Source organism: Aulonocara sp. 'chitande type north' Nkhata Bay, linkage group LG15 (genome assembly GCF_057382095.1).
Source record: "Aulonocara sp. 'chitande type north' Nkhata Bay isolate Kocher_YH1m ecotype deep benthic linkage group LG15, A_spYH_male_GT1.1, whole genome shotgun sequence".
NCBI classification, from domain to species: domain Eukaryota; kingdom Metazoa; phylum Chordata; class Actinopteri; order Cichliformes; family Cichlidae; genus Aulonocara; species Aulonocara sp. 'chitande type north' Nkhata Bay.
The window spans coordinates 26,347,924-26,365,293 of NC_141358.1; the positions used below are offsets into that span (position 1 = coordinate 26,347,924).

A 17,370-nucleotide genomic window follows, 5' to 3' on the forward strand; every position below is an offset into this window, starting at 1 on the left:
GCAAGATATCATAAGTAATGCAGTAAAGCCTTCAAAAGGTCTGTTAGCAGACATACTTTGCAGGCCAGGTAATGTCATAATACTTCCAAGTTTTCCTTCAATTTGTCCATATATGTATGAACTACGAACACTTTCATCAGTACGTTCTGTGCCATGTCACGCAATGAGCCTGAGCCTGTTATTTCTGAGCCTGTATTGTTTTAAAGATGGTTTAAGCCATAGACTGTACATAAAAGATGGCTGCAGATAATGTGATGTCACACACTGGTATCTAAAGTTCTTGAACTTTTCCTTGAACTTGGCATTTTAGCTGTTGTTGTATTTTTCTCAAAAGCAGATGTGGTGAGTGAAGTATGGATCTAAGGAAACCATCCTGAAATATGCACCGCTTTAGCCTTCTTTTTGACTCTGACGGGTACATGGTTTCTAAAATAAATGTCATGTTGTGCACAATAAGACGTAAACCCAGTGATAACCCAGACAATGTTCTCCCCATTTCCTGCCACTGCGCTCTGAACCTGAAGTGTGTACAAGCACAGGAGAATGTCGGATTTAAGCGTCATTTAAGTTACTGACCCTCGTTAGCGACTCGCGGGCCAGAAACATTTCTCTCAGATGGCACAGAGTGCAGAGCGACAGCTGGACAGCTGTGCCACACCTCACTGTCACTCTGGATATGTGGTCAAGTTGCACATATTTACAGATGCCTCACTAAGACAGTCCTGAGCCTCACTGCCGGGGAGTGTAAGCCGACCACAACAAGGTAATCAACAACCTTTGATTTATATTGAGATTTATATTGATAACGAACGATATATAAATCTAACAATAACAAGGTTTTGTTTCACATACCATTCAGCCTGAACCTCTGATCAGAGATTTTACATTCAGTCATTCACATGAGAGCAAAGGCCTGATGATGTAAGTTGTGGGTTATCTTAACCCCCACTCACGCAAGCAGGTCGGTTGCTTGAGACGTCTCCATGCATCACTGCAGGAGCAAGGAGAGTCCGAGAGGGAAAGCTGATGCAACATCTGGTAAAGAAAAGAAAACTTTAATTTCCTTTTTTTCTGAGGAGCAGCAAGAGTTTAGGAGAAGACTGCAGGTGAGGATGGCCACAAATAAGGCTGTGATCAGTAGAGCAGGGCGATATGGCCAAAAATATTTATCACGATATATATTTGAAAATTTGCGATAACGATATAACCGACGATATAATTGATGCGAGACAAAATACAACTCCACAACATTACTAGCGCAAAAAGACAACCTTCCATTTATTTTCACTTAAACAAGAAGCTGGTTTTTATGTACATTAAAGCTTTATAAAAATGTAACAGTGCAAATGCAAATTCCTTGCTGAAAGTTTAACCAAAAGGCATTTCCAGTAGAAATGGGCTGACATATCCTGAGCATAACCATGTATAATATCCACTGAAGTTAAAAAGAGGTGCTTTGCAACATTAAACTGCAGTGTGCAGTACGCATTTTTCGGACCATAAGGTGCACGGGATTATAAGGCACATTAAGCGAAACAAAGCAGTCAGATAAATCAAACTTTATTAAACTCATTCTTCTTGCTTCCTCCACTTCTGTACCATTGATTCATTAATGTTGAATTCTCTGGCAGCTGCTCTATTCCCATGTTGTTGCAGTATATTAATGACTAACCTCGTATTGTGGATGGATTATCTCAGTTGTTCTCCTGACTGAAGTTTGGTCCGTTTACAGCATCCTGCCATGCGATTGCATTTGTTTCTAACCATGAAGAACCTTCACGTTAACTTTTATAAGTGGAAAAGTGTTAGTGTTCGTCCTCCAGCTTCACTGTTTATGTTATGCTAACATAGCTGTGTCGCTAGCGATCACGTAGCACATCATTATATACCAGCTAGCCCAACTTCAGTAACCCTACAAACGTCACTGCTGTTTAGTTTCCTGTCTTCATTTATGTTGGAAGTGATAGCAGAGCTGTACGTTTGATTTTTTTTCAGAAATCTCTCAGTCAGAACATGCAATATCATGCTTAGGTAACTAGCGAAACTAGCGAGCTAACTTCCGCTAGCTTCCTGCTAACTTCTAACTCCGTTAAATGTAATAACTTTTGTTTTCATGGATGCCTGGAAGTTAAACTTTATAGTTACACCTGGTAAAGCAGCAATGCTGATCGTTTTATTAAAGATGAAAGAATTTAGACAGTTTTTAACTCTTAAGTGATGCTGCAGTGTTGTTTGACCTGAAGTATAAGGAGTTTAGGACCCAGATTACTCCCAGATTTAAGAGCATCTTAGTCCGACAAATACGACAATAACAACCGCCGCTTGCATGTTCTGCAAAAAAATGTGCTTTGTTGTGTATCTGACGGACAAACACCAAACCAGTTCCACATCACGGAAGTTGCACCATTTTTACAAACCAATTCTGGTTCATCTGTTTCACTCAACAATCGGCCATGTGCGTATGAAAACAAAGGCACTGTGCATGCGCGTTTTACTCCCATTCTATCGCGATATTTCATTTTCCTATCGTTGCCTAACATTATACCGGTATTACCGTGAACGGTATAATATGGCCCAGCCCTAGTGATCAGGGCCTATCCGGTTGTTAAGTCTGACGTCACTAGCCGTGTCTGGGTCTAAACTCCGCTGCAGGTCCATATATCAAACGATCACTATGGCATTAAATAAAATGATCAGCGTTCTGCTCTACCAGGTGTAACAATTGAGTTTAACATCCAGGCATCCATGAAAACGGAATTTATGACATTTAATGGAGTTAGAAGTTAGCAGGGAGTTAGCTCGCTAGCTTCTATCTAAATACAATATAGCATGTCCTGACTGCGGGGTTTTGGAAACAAATTAAAACGTACAGCTTTCTTATCACTTCCAGCATAAATGAAGACAGAAAACTAAACAGCAGTGACGTTTGTAGGATTACTGAAGTTGGGCTAGCTGGTATATAATGATGTGCTACGTGACCGCTAGCGACACAGCTATGTTAGCATAATATAAACAAGCTAACTTTTTTTTCCACTCGATAAAAGTTAACGTGAGTTTTCTCGGTGGTCAGAAACAAATGTAATCGCATGGCAGGATGCTGTAAAAGGACCAAACTTCAGCCAGGAGAACAACTGAGATAATCCATCCACAATACGAGGTTAGTCATTCATATACTGCTGCATGGGCTGGGCTGTAGTTACATCCTAAGGTTTTAAAAACTGAGCTTAAATAAATGATTAGCGGTAATAAAAGCCGAGGGAGGTCAACAGGGATCACTGACTGTTTTAGGAGCTTTTTGAGATCAAATAGAAGAAAATACATAACATTAAACATGTTAACAACACAAAAGCCATATTAAACGCAGACTACTTTAGACCCGGAAGTAGGATTCGTCGCGTCATCACTGAACAACCGGATGCCAGCTTTCAGAGCAGGTTTCAGGTTTTACAGAGAGAACTGGTGTCATGTTGTGAACCTGTTGCAAAACTGTTTCCCAGGCTGATAGCAGGCAGCAGGAGTGGTTCAAACACGGACCTGATTCAGGCTCCGTCTTATTCTGATTTGGTTTTGCTCGGTAAACTTCAGCTGCAGTCAGACTGTGATCACACCAGCACAAACCCAATTAATCATGTGGAAGCGCTGCTATTGTCCAGATGGAGCCCGAACAAGTTCTGTGAAACACGGGGACACCCCGAGGTTTCCACTCCTTAATGAACTGTTGCTTGTTGCTGTGACTCATTCTGCAGCGCTCTGAGTCAGGATTTAAACCCCCCCCCCCCAATCCTCCCCCCCAATTTCCCCACTGACCTGGCTCGTACGTACTAGGCATTAGGCATGCTGGACTTTTATTTTCCACTGTCATTGCCAGCTCAAGCCTTTCACTGGGACGGTGGAAGATCACTTGTTTGAAAATCAGTTTCATGTGATGCAGGATGGGAAACCTCAGAGATGCCAGTCATGGTAGATGCTGCTAAATTTAGATCTTTGTCTCCTGCAGCAGCCACTGAGGATGAGCGCCGTGGTCTCTCACAGCGGGGAGATCAGGGTGGTCAAACAGGTGGTCCTTCTTCTGTGACTTAATCAATCTGTTTTACCTGCAGAGTTTATCAGGTAAAACACACAGCAGTTTAAAATCAGCTCAGCCGCTTTACGAACGGAGTGAGCGAATGAGTAATGCGGCTAATTCTGGCTCTGTAAGTAAAGCAGATTAACAAGCTGCTCGATTTGCTTCTACTTTGCATTTTATTGGCAGAGAACACATTGTTATTGTTGCTCAGTCGTGTTCATTTAAGGGTGAGAAGCCAAAATGATTGAGGTTATAATTCAATCAATTGTGCAGCCTTATCAAACATACTGTACAAAGACTCAGATTTCTTGGAGCCTGTTCGATGAGTCTGTGGTGGTTCTGATCACCTGTGACTGTGGGAATTACGCGCATCTGAACAAAGATGGACTTTATCAGAACCACATCATGGACTGAACTGAAGGTTTTCAGAAATGTAGACCCAAACCCAGATGGATACATGTGTCCAGCTATTTGAATTTCCTCTTGAGCCCTGAGCGGTCGAGGAGTTACGGTAAAATCCCGGTGGAGCTGATTTTTCATGCCACTCTGTGAGTACTTGGTACACCAACTATCACTGCAGAGCACAGGTTCTCTTTTTTCCAAAACCGTTTGATTTTCGTCTCTAACACAAACATTAACAGAGTTACAGTAAAGCGTGCTTTTACACGGACCACCAGGTTCATGGTTCAAAAAGGGTTAAGACCTCACTAACGTCAAGGAAACATGTATTGATCTCAGACACTCAAAGCTTTCTGAGTTTAGAGACACTGACTTGAAGCTCAGACACATGAACACTGCTCAGCGGATGATGGAGGAAAATTCAAATGACTGCAACTAGAATTTAGATTTGAATTGATTTTAATTTAATTTAATTTATGCAGCACCAAATCAAAACAACAGTTGCCTCAAGGTTCTTTATATTGTAAGGTAGACCCTACAATAATAGATGCAGAGAAAAGCCCAACACTCGTACTATGACCCTATGAGCAAGCACTTTGGCGACAGTGGAAAGGAAGAGGTGGGCCGAGGCTGCAGACTTGAGCATAAAGCATCAGCTGCAGTCAGAGGTGTTGGAGCTGGAGTCTCTGTGATTCATTGTCACTCACATATTTATGGTCTTCATTTATTAACAGAGCTCATGAAAGCGTGGCTGGGCGTCCCGTCGCTCATGCACACTGCTGTGCATGTGTGGATTTCTGTGGGAAGCGGTTTGTTGGTTTGGACTTGGTTTGCACCTCCGTGCGTCACACTCGCTGCTCCCAGAGTCAATAAGGCGTCACGGTCTCGTATCAAAGGCTTGCTTCGCTCTAACCTGGTCCAGGTTTACATTTAAAAAGTGGCGCTAATTCTTCTGCTTCACTTTAAGTTTGGTCGCCTGTCAAACGGAAACCTAACCAGAGCGAGCGAGCCTGAGAGTCATGGCTGAGTTTAGCGACTTTCCTTTCATCCCACATTCTTGTATTCCCAGGCCAGTTGTCCTCTGCTGTCCTACGCTCAGCTCAGTGCTTTTACATTCCTCCGCTACGACTCACAGTCAGCGAACAGAGTATCTATTCAGCCCGGCCAGGGTCCACCTGCTGGAAGCAACCTGCGTGTTTGCTTTAGTGCTTTTACAAGAAACCCGAAGCCTGCTGGACGCCGTAATGGACAGAGCTAGGCATTTCATATAGAGGAGCAATTACAGGTGGAGCAAACCTAGTCAAAGCGAAGCAGAGCGAGCGAGACTAATCAAGCATCATGCTAGATGGCACCCGCTGAAGCGAGGACGTGTTTGCCTGAGTTAAAACATTTGAGCTAAGAAGTCAGAAGTGTTTTTCTGTGCACCAAACCAAAAGCGACACATCCAGGGATCAGGGTTAGTTTCTCCGGCCTCCGCTGGATGTTTAAAGGATCATCTGCAGGTCCTACTAAGTTTTAAAAACTGTAAATAAAGCAGATACTGGGATAAGTACATCCAGTAGATGGAATACTCCAGAAAAAGGGTTTAGCTGGTCAAAGAGAGGCCCTGTTTTAATGATGGCTTTGTGTGAATTTGTGGGCACTGGTGTGTAAGTGTTGGTCTTCGTACAGTGAATGCATTGAGTGTGTGTCACCTGATTCAGCAGTTAAAACAGTACCTGGTCTAATAGCTCTGCAGGTCTATCCGTTTGCAAACGTGAGCGTGTGCAGATGTTCTTCTATATTTCTGATCTGTTGATCAGTTTCAGGCTAAAACGTATTACACCTTTCACAACCAAAGTTTGACACTAAAACAGATTTATTGCTTTTCTCTGCAGAGCTTACACGGTTCCGTTCATGTGTCGTTGTTTTTGTTTCTCCTGCAGATGAAGAAGGAGCTGAGTGATAACGAGTCCATCAGTCAGGAGGTGGTTGGGAACGCCCACATCGAAAACTATGCCTTAAAATTATTCCTCTACGCTGACAACGAGGACAGAGCAGGACGATTCCACAAGTGAGAACCGAGCCACTCCTTGAGAGAGAGTGTGTGTGTGTGTGTGTGTGTGTGTGTGTGTGTGTGTGTGTGTGTGTGTGTGTGTGTGTGCACTTACTAGCAGGACTTTGAAGTTGGCTTTGGCCTGTAATCATAACATCCCAGAAGAGTGTAATGGCCCTGCGTAACTGGTTTGTCAGTGTAATGATTTAATCATTGAATGATGCTCTGATTAGTCCAATTAGAAACTTTGAGGTATTTAAACCTTCAGTTCATGATGGAGTCTAAACATTAGATTGCCATTACAAAGGACTTGATATGAGATTTGTATTCACGAGTACAAGTACTTCATGGAAGGAGTCGTCTTGCAGGAAGAAACACAGAGCAGCTCCCAGCCCTCAGAACCACACAGTCCTGCTGTTTCTCTGCTCAAAAAAATATCTCAAACCTCAGTGAATAAGCGGGATGCACAGACTACCTGGTGCACTGGTGTTCTGTGGACCACAACAATACGATCTGTGACTTTGAAAATGTGAGCACAGCTTCTGTCAAAAGAAACTCAGTTTCTCAGATAAAGGTAATATTCAGATTCCAGTTAGACCCGTTACTTATACTGTGGGCTCTATAAGACCAGCTTTGCATGATTCAGTGTTCAAAATAATTCTTCTTATACTCATACTGGGCCACAGTGCAGCTCATCCTTGCTTTGAACCAAAAGGTTTTACTCGCCCATCCAAGAATGAAAGTTTGTAATTATTAATAAATCGATTAGTGACGGTCTGACGTTTTATTCACACATGGTTTAATTATGACCTTCCTCTCTAATCTGATCATTCACGAGGAAGGTCAGTATCTAACCGGGTCACTGGAAGGGTTTGTTGGAGGATTTCACTGGATAATTATATTTTTTCTTTTATTAGTTTCTTTGAGTCTTGATGTTTTTCCTCTGACAGGAGACATGTTGGAAACACCCCAACACTTTATGTCTTTCATACTGCAGCTCCTCAGCCTTTCCTCACTCTGAAACACAATATTAGGTTCCTCCCACACTCGTGCATGAGGGGGCCGTATCAGGGCTATCCCCACTCAGTGATGTCAGCGAGAGCCAAGAGTAGAAAGGCCTGGGTGAAGCAGAGAGTTTAGAGCAGGCTGAATTCCTCACATCTGCACACTGAGCTCATTATTTGAAACTCTGCCCGTGTTTTTAATATGAACTTACACGAATGGAGCAGAATTCATGGCAGAAAATAAGCACAGCTGCCCCCCTTTAGGCGTCACAGTGTCACAGTGGGAAATTTTCCGGAATGTTCAGGAATATTCAGGAATATTCAGGAATGCTGCTCCTTGTAGTGCACGCTCAGTTTCTGCCGTCACCATCAGATGGTCGACGGCCCTGTTGGGGACGGTCTTGGTCTCGGGGGACTTCTGCGTCCGTACATCCAGTTCCAGACCGTTTGGTGGAAAGCCGGTCACATCTCCTTCCATGGAAGCAGTAACTCAGGCATCATGTGGAAAAATGCTGCCTATTTAGGTCAGGAAACCACCTCAGCCTGTTGATCTTCATTCAGCGTTCAGCTGAGAGTGTTTTAGCAGAGATGTTTCTGCTGCTAATCACAGTGTTCACACCCATCACAGCTTTAACCTTTGGAGCTAATTGAACCAATGAAGTCGGATTAAAACCAAAAACGTTAGTTTGTAATCATTACTCTTCTGTTAGTGACTCTGGTTGTGTTAAATCCTCATATTTAACGGGGAAGAATAACATGACACCAGGTTATTGGAACAGTTGATTTGGGGGATTTCTCTGGAAAATGTGTGTTTCTTACTCTTTTCCTTTGTAATTTCTCCTTCCCCCAGTTTATCACCTGGAATGAGACTGCCCGACAGGAAACACCTTGGAAATAATCAGAAGTGTTTATACGTTCTCCACACGATTTCAATGCGTTCTTTGTTTGTCTTATCTGTGTTTCTAATGGTACATTAAGTGAGGCTGGCCAAATATTTCAGTCAGGAATTCAATCTTTTTTTTCTTTGCTTTGTCTTTAAAAAGTTGGACCCTGTGTCTGACTCAGACACACCATTTCCTAGGAATGAGACAAAGAACAACAAAACAGAAGCACCTGCAACTCTGTGCAACTGCTGTAACCTTTCAACTAAACAAAGAAATCCACCATGCCTGCATGACAAAGTGACTTCAGATACCCGCTTATCCTCCCATTACCTGGATTCAGGTACCCAACAGCAGTTATTGGGCTGAGCTGGTTATCTGGTTGTGAGTTCACCTGGAGTTTCCCTTGCACGTTCACATGATAGGTGCGGTGCTGGTCCATCCATGCTTCTGACCAATAGGAAGCATGGATGAACAGGTTGATGAAGTCTCAGCATGAACACAGCTGCTGTAGACAATGCAGCGGTGTGAGCATGTCCGAGGAGAAGCTTTGGTCAGCAGCATTGTTTAAGATCTGCTGTATTAATAAAGTTTTAAAAGAATTTGAAGCCGATAGAAAGATAGTCATCAGTAATACAGTGACATCATCACCACAGCAGAAACCAAAGGAGTTATTATTTCATTAAAGTAATTAAATCTGCTCATCCTTAAGGAAAACACCCGCTCCAACATCCCGCAAGTTTGCAACTTTATCACTCCACACTTTATTACCTCCCCGAGCCCGGTTCTGCCTGAGGTTTCTTCCTGTTAAAAGGGGGTTTCATTCAATTTATTTCAATTTAATTCAATTCAATTCAATAGCATATCAGTAGCATCCAGATCTGCTAAAAAGACAGAAACTTGCATGACGTCTCCTCTGTGAACTCTGGAGACTCTGCACTTTGACCTTTGACATGGGAGAAACGTGCAGAGTCGGTTTCCCTTTCTGTCAGTCATCCTGCAGCAGCTCATGCAGGATGAATGGATGCAGGCGACGTGTCTCTGGATTTGTTTGTGGTGTAAACACAGCCCAAAAGCTGTTTCCAGCAGGTATATGAAGCAGGACTGACTCAAGCTTCTGTTCTGCTGCTGGTCAGCAAACCCGCCTGCGGTTTTACAAGCAGCAGCGGTCTGCTGCCAACACGAGCCTCAGCCGTGTGTTATGTCACTCCTGAACACACACACACACAGTCACACGGATATACACGGATATAACACACGAGCCTCAGCCGTGTGTTATGTCACTCCTGAACACACACACACACAGTCACACGGATATACAGAGGTGTAAATGCGTACATGTTTACATGTCTTCATTTTGAGTCACACAGCTGAATGTTTTTTGAAAACTTCCCACTCTGCACTACAAGGAGCCCATTCTTTGTCCTTACCTGTGTGTGTGTGCGTGTGTGCGTGCGTGTGTGTGTGTGTGTGTGTGTGTGTGTGTGTGTGTGTGTGTGTGTGTGTGTGTGTGTGTGTGTGTGTGTGTGTGTGTGTGATGATGGGTTGCTGTGGTTACCAAACGTATCTACTCTTCAAACCAGAGAGCCCGGCCAGCCTCAACATCTGATCAACATCTTACACAAGCACATGCTGTTTAAAATCTTTTACCAAGAGTCAGATAACAGATAAAGAAGTAAACAAAAAGTAAACAATACTAAGCAAATAATTAACTAGTAATAACGTATACGTTAGCTTAATAAACAACAATAAAAGCTTAGTAAAGGTTTACAGTGACGTTAGAGGTAAAATGAGTAATGCTGTTATACAGAAATAGAAGATCCATCCCCTCCAGTTTAGCACTTAGACCCCCGGCATTTTTAAGCCCCTGCCCCAGCTCATGTGGGTGGGACAGTAATGGAAACAAAAATGCTGATAACTGAAAGATAATCTGCAATCCTCAAAACACAAATGTTTGGCTCTCGACCTGCACCAGCCAAAGTTTTAAAGGTGCTTTCTTTTTTAAAACAATGATCCAAATGTAATAACTCTGAGCCAATATATATTACGCCGTTTTATACGAGCAGTGACATATCTGAGTTCATGTGATTGTAAGACACTTTTAAAACTCGAGTGAGTTTATACAGTGTCCTGGCACTGATGCATGTTTGAATCCAACATGTCTCAGGAGACAGTTTGTGTCGTGTTTGCGTGTTGCGTGCTCTGTGCTCTACAGCACGCTGGAGCGGTCCTGTGGTGCTGAGCCTGCAGCTGCTCCAGTGGTTTGTTCCTTTGTAGCTTGGACCACTTTTAGTTGGTATTGATTAAGGCTGGCCGATATGTGAAATTTTTCCAACCCACATTAATGAGTCCAATAAATGACGATAGGCGATATATTCGTGCAGGTGACTTTTTGATGGGCGGAGCAATGTAATCATGCACAGACTGATTTGCGCGTTTAGAACACAGAAGTCCAAACATGGAGCAACTAGTTGCCCAAAAAAATACAAAGTCACCAATTTGGGATTTCTTTGGCTTCAAACCGAAAGATTCAAAGAGGCAAACCTGAGGATGTAACCAAAGGGGTGTGCCGCTTGTGCAGACGCATAGTGCCAGCAAAGGACTCAAACACGACTAACGTGCATGAGCGTTTACATGTCCACCATCCGGCTGAGTATGCTAGGCTATCACCAGCTTCCTCAGCTCTATCGAAAGTGCTTTTGCTAATATAGCTACTTTTGGATTATTTGTTTATTTTGTTAGATTATAATATTATTTTATGCCATGTTATACCCCTAACTAAAGATTGTGAATTATTATGTAGTTTTAGTTTGCATTATTCTCCTGAATTAGAAGAAGCTGATAACTATTGCATTCGTTAAACTGATTTGCATTACATTAGACTGCTGATTTATTGTGGATGAATGATATTGTTTTATGATGTTATAAGAAATACTGTTTGCAGAAAGTCATCGCCTTATTTGTCTGATTAGAAGAGAACAGAATATACTGGAGTTTTCTGCCCCAACTCAGCAGGAGCAGATAAACGGGGAGCCAAGGTCGTAGCTTAGGCGCCGTGTGAGAGAAAAGCATGTGAATGTTTAGGCTTTTATGATAAGGTGGGAGAACCAGAGGCTATAAGAGTTTGAGCAATGCTCCACCATTTTGAGATCTGAGGCTGTCTGCATACGGTGTCCATCTCCCACGCGGGTGTTCATTAAAATCATTGTTTGACTTAACCCGGCCGGACCAGTGTTGTTATTGTGGTTTTTCTCTTGTCTCCATCCCCAATATTTTGAACCTTAACAATTTATTTATTTGAAATGCACCAAATCACGCTAAAGCTGCTGGCAGACGGTGCCGTTAAAACGGCCCTATTTCTTTTTTTTGTTGTTTTTCCGTTGACTGCTTCTCTTAGCTTCAACCAACATTATTGGCAAAATTGCTCATGGGCAAATAAATAAATCGCTGTTGTAGAAACAAGGCTCTCTCAGTGATGGAGTAAGAGACAGTAAGAGACTAATGGACGTTCTTCCATCTTATTCATTCACTTCTGTTCTGCCCATTTTTTTCAACCCCCTTTTCTTCCAACCTTTCCTCCTTCGTATATCCCATAATTCCTGCCGTCTGTCCCCCTCCTCTGCCTCTTTCCTTCCTCCAGGAACATGATCAAGTCATTCTACACTTCAAGTCTGCTGCTGGATGTCTTGTCTGTTTTTGGGGAGCTGTCAGAGGAGGTAAGATAAAGACCCTGCTGGGAGTCCCAGGTTTGATCTCTGCAGAGTTATAATGATGACCAACCCCAATAGGAAGCTCATTTATCAGTTAACTGGCTGAAGGAGGATGCCGACTTTATTTAATCATTTATAAATGATCCAATAATCCCCAAAGAGACCAAAACCAACAGAACATTCATCCTGCTGCCGAGGCCTGTCTGTGCAGCCAGATCCTGACAGCAGTCATGCATCTGCTTCTTTCGACTCAGACACGAGAAAGTGACACAGTCGTGACATCGATCAGGTCACTGCACTGTGGGAATGTCATTAAAGGAGACTTCAGGTCATTCTCCAATCCCTTCCTTCTGATATTTCATTGTTGTTGTTTTCATAACAGAGCTGCTGTGAGGCCAAGCGTTGACTCAGCTGTTGCGATGTATTCAGGGTGCTGCAGATAAACAGACTTTGTGTAAATTTGTGCTCTTATCCTCCCGCTAATCTGCAGTTATTAGCGAACCTTTACAGACTGGCCGCACAGCCCGACATTGTTAAAACACAGAACTTTATTTTATTTCGCAGCCAAAAATTTTCAAAGATCCCAAATGTGCCATGCTGAATTTTCAGGGAAGAGATGCACAAACACGTTAAATATTTCCATTTGATGAGAAGGTGCAGCCACAACACAACAAACCACAGAGTCTGTGTGAACATCAGAGTCTGAGCAAATTAAAGCTTCATCATTGGAAGCAAAGGTTTAAGTTTAGTGGTTATTAGCAGTGGCTGGGAGTTATTTGTGCCTTAAGGTGTGAAACACAGCGCAGCGTTTCCCACAGATTCAGATTACAGTACGTGTGGTGCAGGAGTCCCACGCTTTCTAAAAAAAGTGATTAAAAATTCTGCTCAAATGTGCCGCTGCTCTGAACATTTTATGTGCAGCGTTTGTGATGAAGACATAACGGAGCTGTAGATGTCTCTGCAGCCATCTGCCCGTTATCTCCACCGTCAGCCTGCAGCTCGTCCCTCTGAGGGGCGCTGAGCTCTGCATAGAGGTGTTATGATCGACTACTGCAGACCATCATGTTGGAGTTCAGCTGTGGGATGAGGTCCTCTTGAGATCAGACACCCAGACAGTGACTGAACTTTCAAAATAAGAGTGGGTAGGCTTATGGCTCAGTGAATTAACAACAGATAATGAGATTCTCCCAGATGGATTGAAAAATGGCCAAAGTATGTCCCCAAATATATTTCACTACCATTAATTATAAAAGTTCACCCTGTCGTTAGGAAACCCTGCAGAGACATTTTCTTTGTATAGCACCAAATCACAACAACAAGGTGCTTAAAGTTGACCGCGTACGAATCTTTACTGTGAAAGTGAGGTATGAACACAGTCCTGCTTAGCTCTGTTCCTGTAAACACCTGGTGTGTATGATTCCCAGATCACCCAGAAACCATTAAAGCATGATGGGGCACTTAGTTCATGTATGGTGAGCTGTCATGTTCCCACACTGAGACCCACTGGTGACTGAGTTTCAGGCAGCAGAAAGAGGTTTTCAGCAGTGTTGCCACCATCTTATGTAACACTGTTACCGTCAGGGACCTTTATACTTCGTGAATGCCTTCAATGTGTTCCCATGTGTGTCAGAATTCATCCCACTGACTTGTTTCTGAGAGAGAAACCGAATCTGTAGCTGCCGTGTAACAGTCTCTGAACCCGACAAGTGAGTCAGTGACTTTGAAAAACACGACTATCCAGTTCAGTATTTTCAGAAGTGCTTTTCAAAAATGACTCTAGCCTTTGTAACTGAGGCTGGCACACATTTAATGTCACACATTTCTTCAAAGCAAGCACTCAGATGTCAGGTGATGTCCTGCCTGTCAGCAGGTACCACCCGTCATTTATTGATGTTTTTGCTTCCAAGGAGCCCGTTTGTCCTGTAAAGTGGTCTTGAGCAGCAGCTCTCCAGGGTTTCTGAACAATAATCAGTTGTTTTATTTATTTATTTATTTTAATTTTATTTTCAAGAATAAAAAGCCAACTCAAGGGATGAACCAGTGCTGTTCACACAAAACAGACAACTCAGGAACCAGTTTGAAATGGAATCTTGTGGCTTTTTGTTATGAGCAGCCTGTGTTTCACAAAAACTCATAATTTGTTCTTATTTTTTTAGGTGAATCTATAAAAATTGCCTAGGATAACAAAGTTAACACCAACAAGGTGATTCCCACAGAGCTATTGACTGAAACCTTGCCATATCTCAGCATGGTGTGTTTTTTAGAACACTAGGTGACTAAAGAAGAAATTAATAACCAAAACAATTGCCTGTAGCAAATAAACAGTATCTGAAAGTTACTGAAAGGACGGCTGTCAGGAAGCAGTTCTTAATGTAGGGAAACGGGGAGAAAAGGCAGAGTTATGAAAACTACATGAACAGGTCTGATGGAGAGATGGATCCACATCATGGTCAGTATGTACGAGGAGGTCAGGAGGAGGTCCAACAGTGAGAGTCTGCAGCCATTTGTGACACAGGGTGGAGATTCTTTCCTGGATATCTGAAATGGAAAAACAGGCAGAAAACCTCTAAACAAGAGCTTCAAATACTCTTCACAAATCCTGGAGATCTTTTCCTGAAGATACTTAAAGAAATGACAGAAAGCTCAGAGAGCTCAGACTGAAGAATTAAGTTTGTCGTACCTAATGCAGATTTTGAAGCTGGTTAGAATTGTATTGTCTATTTGTTAATGTGGCCACAAACTTTAAGTTGAAAAGAGAGATGACACCATTAGAGGAGATCGTTCCCTTTTATCTCTGTTCATTAAGAACACCATTAATCCTCAATCTGGCCCCAGTCCAGCCCTCCAGTACATTTAATTGGATGTGCATCCATATTCAGATGTGAAGACACGGCTGTGTGATTTCATGTTAACTGCATCAAGCTGCCAGATCTTTAACTTTACCATTGTTTTCTCTTTCCTCCTGCAGCTGTTGAGTTTTTATGTTCAGGCCTGATATAACAAATACAATTTTGCTTTTACACGAGGAGTCGCTGTTACGCCTGATCAATTGGAATTATTACCCAGTTGTTTCCTCTTCAGTTAGTTCCTTGTTGCTGTGCCTGGCCGAGAGCGTGCACTGGACATAAAAATCTACACGAGCAGAAAGCTCATATGCGTACTTCTTCTACTCCGGTTGTCACCGCACTACATTGTTACTAACAAAGGCAGCGTGGACCATCTGCCTCTGACTATAATTATGTCTCTCCACCATGAGGCCATGAGCCCACCTGGGGACATTGTCAGCCAATGCATTTTACATTAACAAATTACGGGAATTGAAAGCATTGTGACCCTAATCGTGGTACTTCACAGAAAAGAGTCAGCAGCCGGGGAAACTACATGTTCCTGAGTCACTCTTTGAAAATCGGATCATCACCTAGAATATAAAAGAATCTGGATTTTTTTTTATACAGTCATGAAAAAGTTTTCACAGTTGTGCACAAAACTTTATCACATGACTGCATGAAGATAATGATGTTTCCAACAAATATGTTGAAAGTAATTCAGAACTGAAGCATTCGTGGTTCATCATATCTTGAAACGTTTAAGGTTTTACCAACCAAATGTCCAAATGAAGATTTAAAGTCCAGTGGTTCCCTCTGTGAATTGCTACCTTATTGTGGTGGAGGAGTTTGTGTGTCCCTGGGATCCCAGGGGGTATGTTATCTGAGGCTTTTGCCCTATGGTAGGGTCATCCATGGCGAATTGTCTGGTCCCTCACCCAGGAACAAACTCTGCCCGGGATGGGGTTAACTGGGCCACGCCCTGGAGCCAGGCCCAGGGAGGATGCCCGAGGTCGAGCGCCTGAGGCCAGGCCCAAGTAGTCTATGGGGCCTGGCCAGGCACAGTCCGAAGAGGGAACATAGTTTTTTGTCTTTATGATATTGTTGAGTCTTTTTGCCTTCTACAAAAGTCCTGTTTAGGTGTTAAATGAATGCAAAGACAACAAATTGCCCCATGAGGGAGCATGTGCTTCCCTCTGCTATGAGTTATTGTTTAACCGAGAGTTTTACAATGTGTGACCTTTCTGTTGAAACTTTTATAGCGGTTACATTCCTGTCTTTCCCTTTGCGTGCTTTAATATCTCAAAAGTGTTTTTCCAGGGATTAAAATAACCGGAGCCTCATCCATCTGCGATGGTAATGCTAAGGCTAAACAAATACGCGTCAGCTCTCCGTGTTGTTTCTGAGCTGCTTCTGTGAATTTGGCACTTAACTGGAATAAGCAGGAAATTCTCACAGGTCTTATCAGCGTCACTCCTATTGTAATATTTCAAAGATCCTTCAGCCTTGATTCACTCTAATGTGCCCCCATTAACACTCTACTGCGTCTCCTCACACCTCCATTGTAGTACATCGTGATCATTCACTGCCTGACACCGAGGACCTGGGACACGCAGTTTATGAATTGTAATGTAAATTCTCTGTGGGCGACTCCAAGCAAAGGCAGATGCGCACTGATCATAAATTTTACATCACTCACACCTGAGTGCAAACCAGTGTATAATTGAGGTTTAGTGCCCAACTTAGTACCTGTTAACCCCACTGGTAGAACTTTGTTACTCTGACTCTATAGTCGTATAGGGGACTGAGCCACTGGATAAATACCTCTAACAGCCTTACAGTGTATGTATGTTTTCTTTTCTGGGTTGGATGGATGGAACTTTATTCAGTACCTGAACCTTGAACCTTGGGACTGAAGTATTTTTATTTTCTTTAACTTCAAATTCAAATAGCTTACACCTTTTTATACCCTTCAAAACTACTTACCTGCTTCTTTGTCTTCAGGCCTTCAGCAGTTATACCCTCCCATTTAAAATCCAGGTCCTAAAAGTTGGCTCAAATTAAACCAGTAATGCTTTTTTCGTTTCAGACTCAGTTTTGGTATCTTTTCTCTACTTATCATAGAATAAATTACACCTTCCTTTCTCTGGCCCTGCTTTAAAAGCTAACCTGATTCACATTAGGTCCATGTTCTAGAGTACTGATGGAAATCGGATAGCCAACAGAATGAGACCTGAATGTAACAAACCCACAGCAGACCCCAGTGCATGTTCATGCTTCCTGCCGGCGCCGCAACACTGCCGCCTGCTCCTGCTGTGTAGCCACCATCTCAGCCACCATTTGGGTCAGCTCCTTCCACATTTGGCCTAGTTGCAGGTCTGCTGTGTCCTCATCCTAGGTTTCGGCACCACTGTAACAAACCCACAGCAGACCCGGTGCATTTTCATGCT

At 42.8% G+C, this 17,370-nt stretch overlaps 1 protein-coding gene across 3 annotated transcripts in view; it reads left to right on the top strand.

Annotated features, from left to right (window-relative positions):
- vta1 (vesicle (multivesicular body) trafficking 1) overlaps window positions 1-17,370 on the top strand; it is a 59,157-nt gene that overhangs the window by 16,614 nt on the left and 25,173 nt on the right. For all 3 annotated transcript variants that reach the window (XM_086265237.1, XM_086265238.1, XM_086265239.1), the window contains exons 3-4: window positions 6,391-6,518; window positions 12,026-12,101. In XM_086265237.1, coding sequence (XP_086121363.1) covers window positions 6,391-6,518; window positions 12,026-12,101 — 204 coding nt within the window. The remainder of the gene's footprint in view (window positions 1-6,390; window positions 6,519-12,025; window positions 12,102-17,370) is intronic.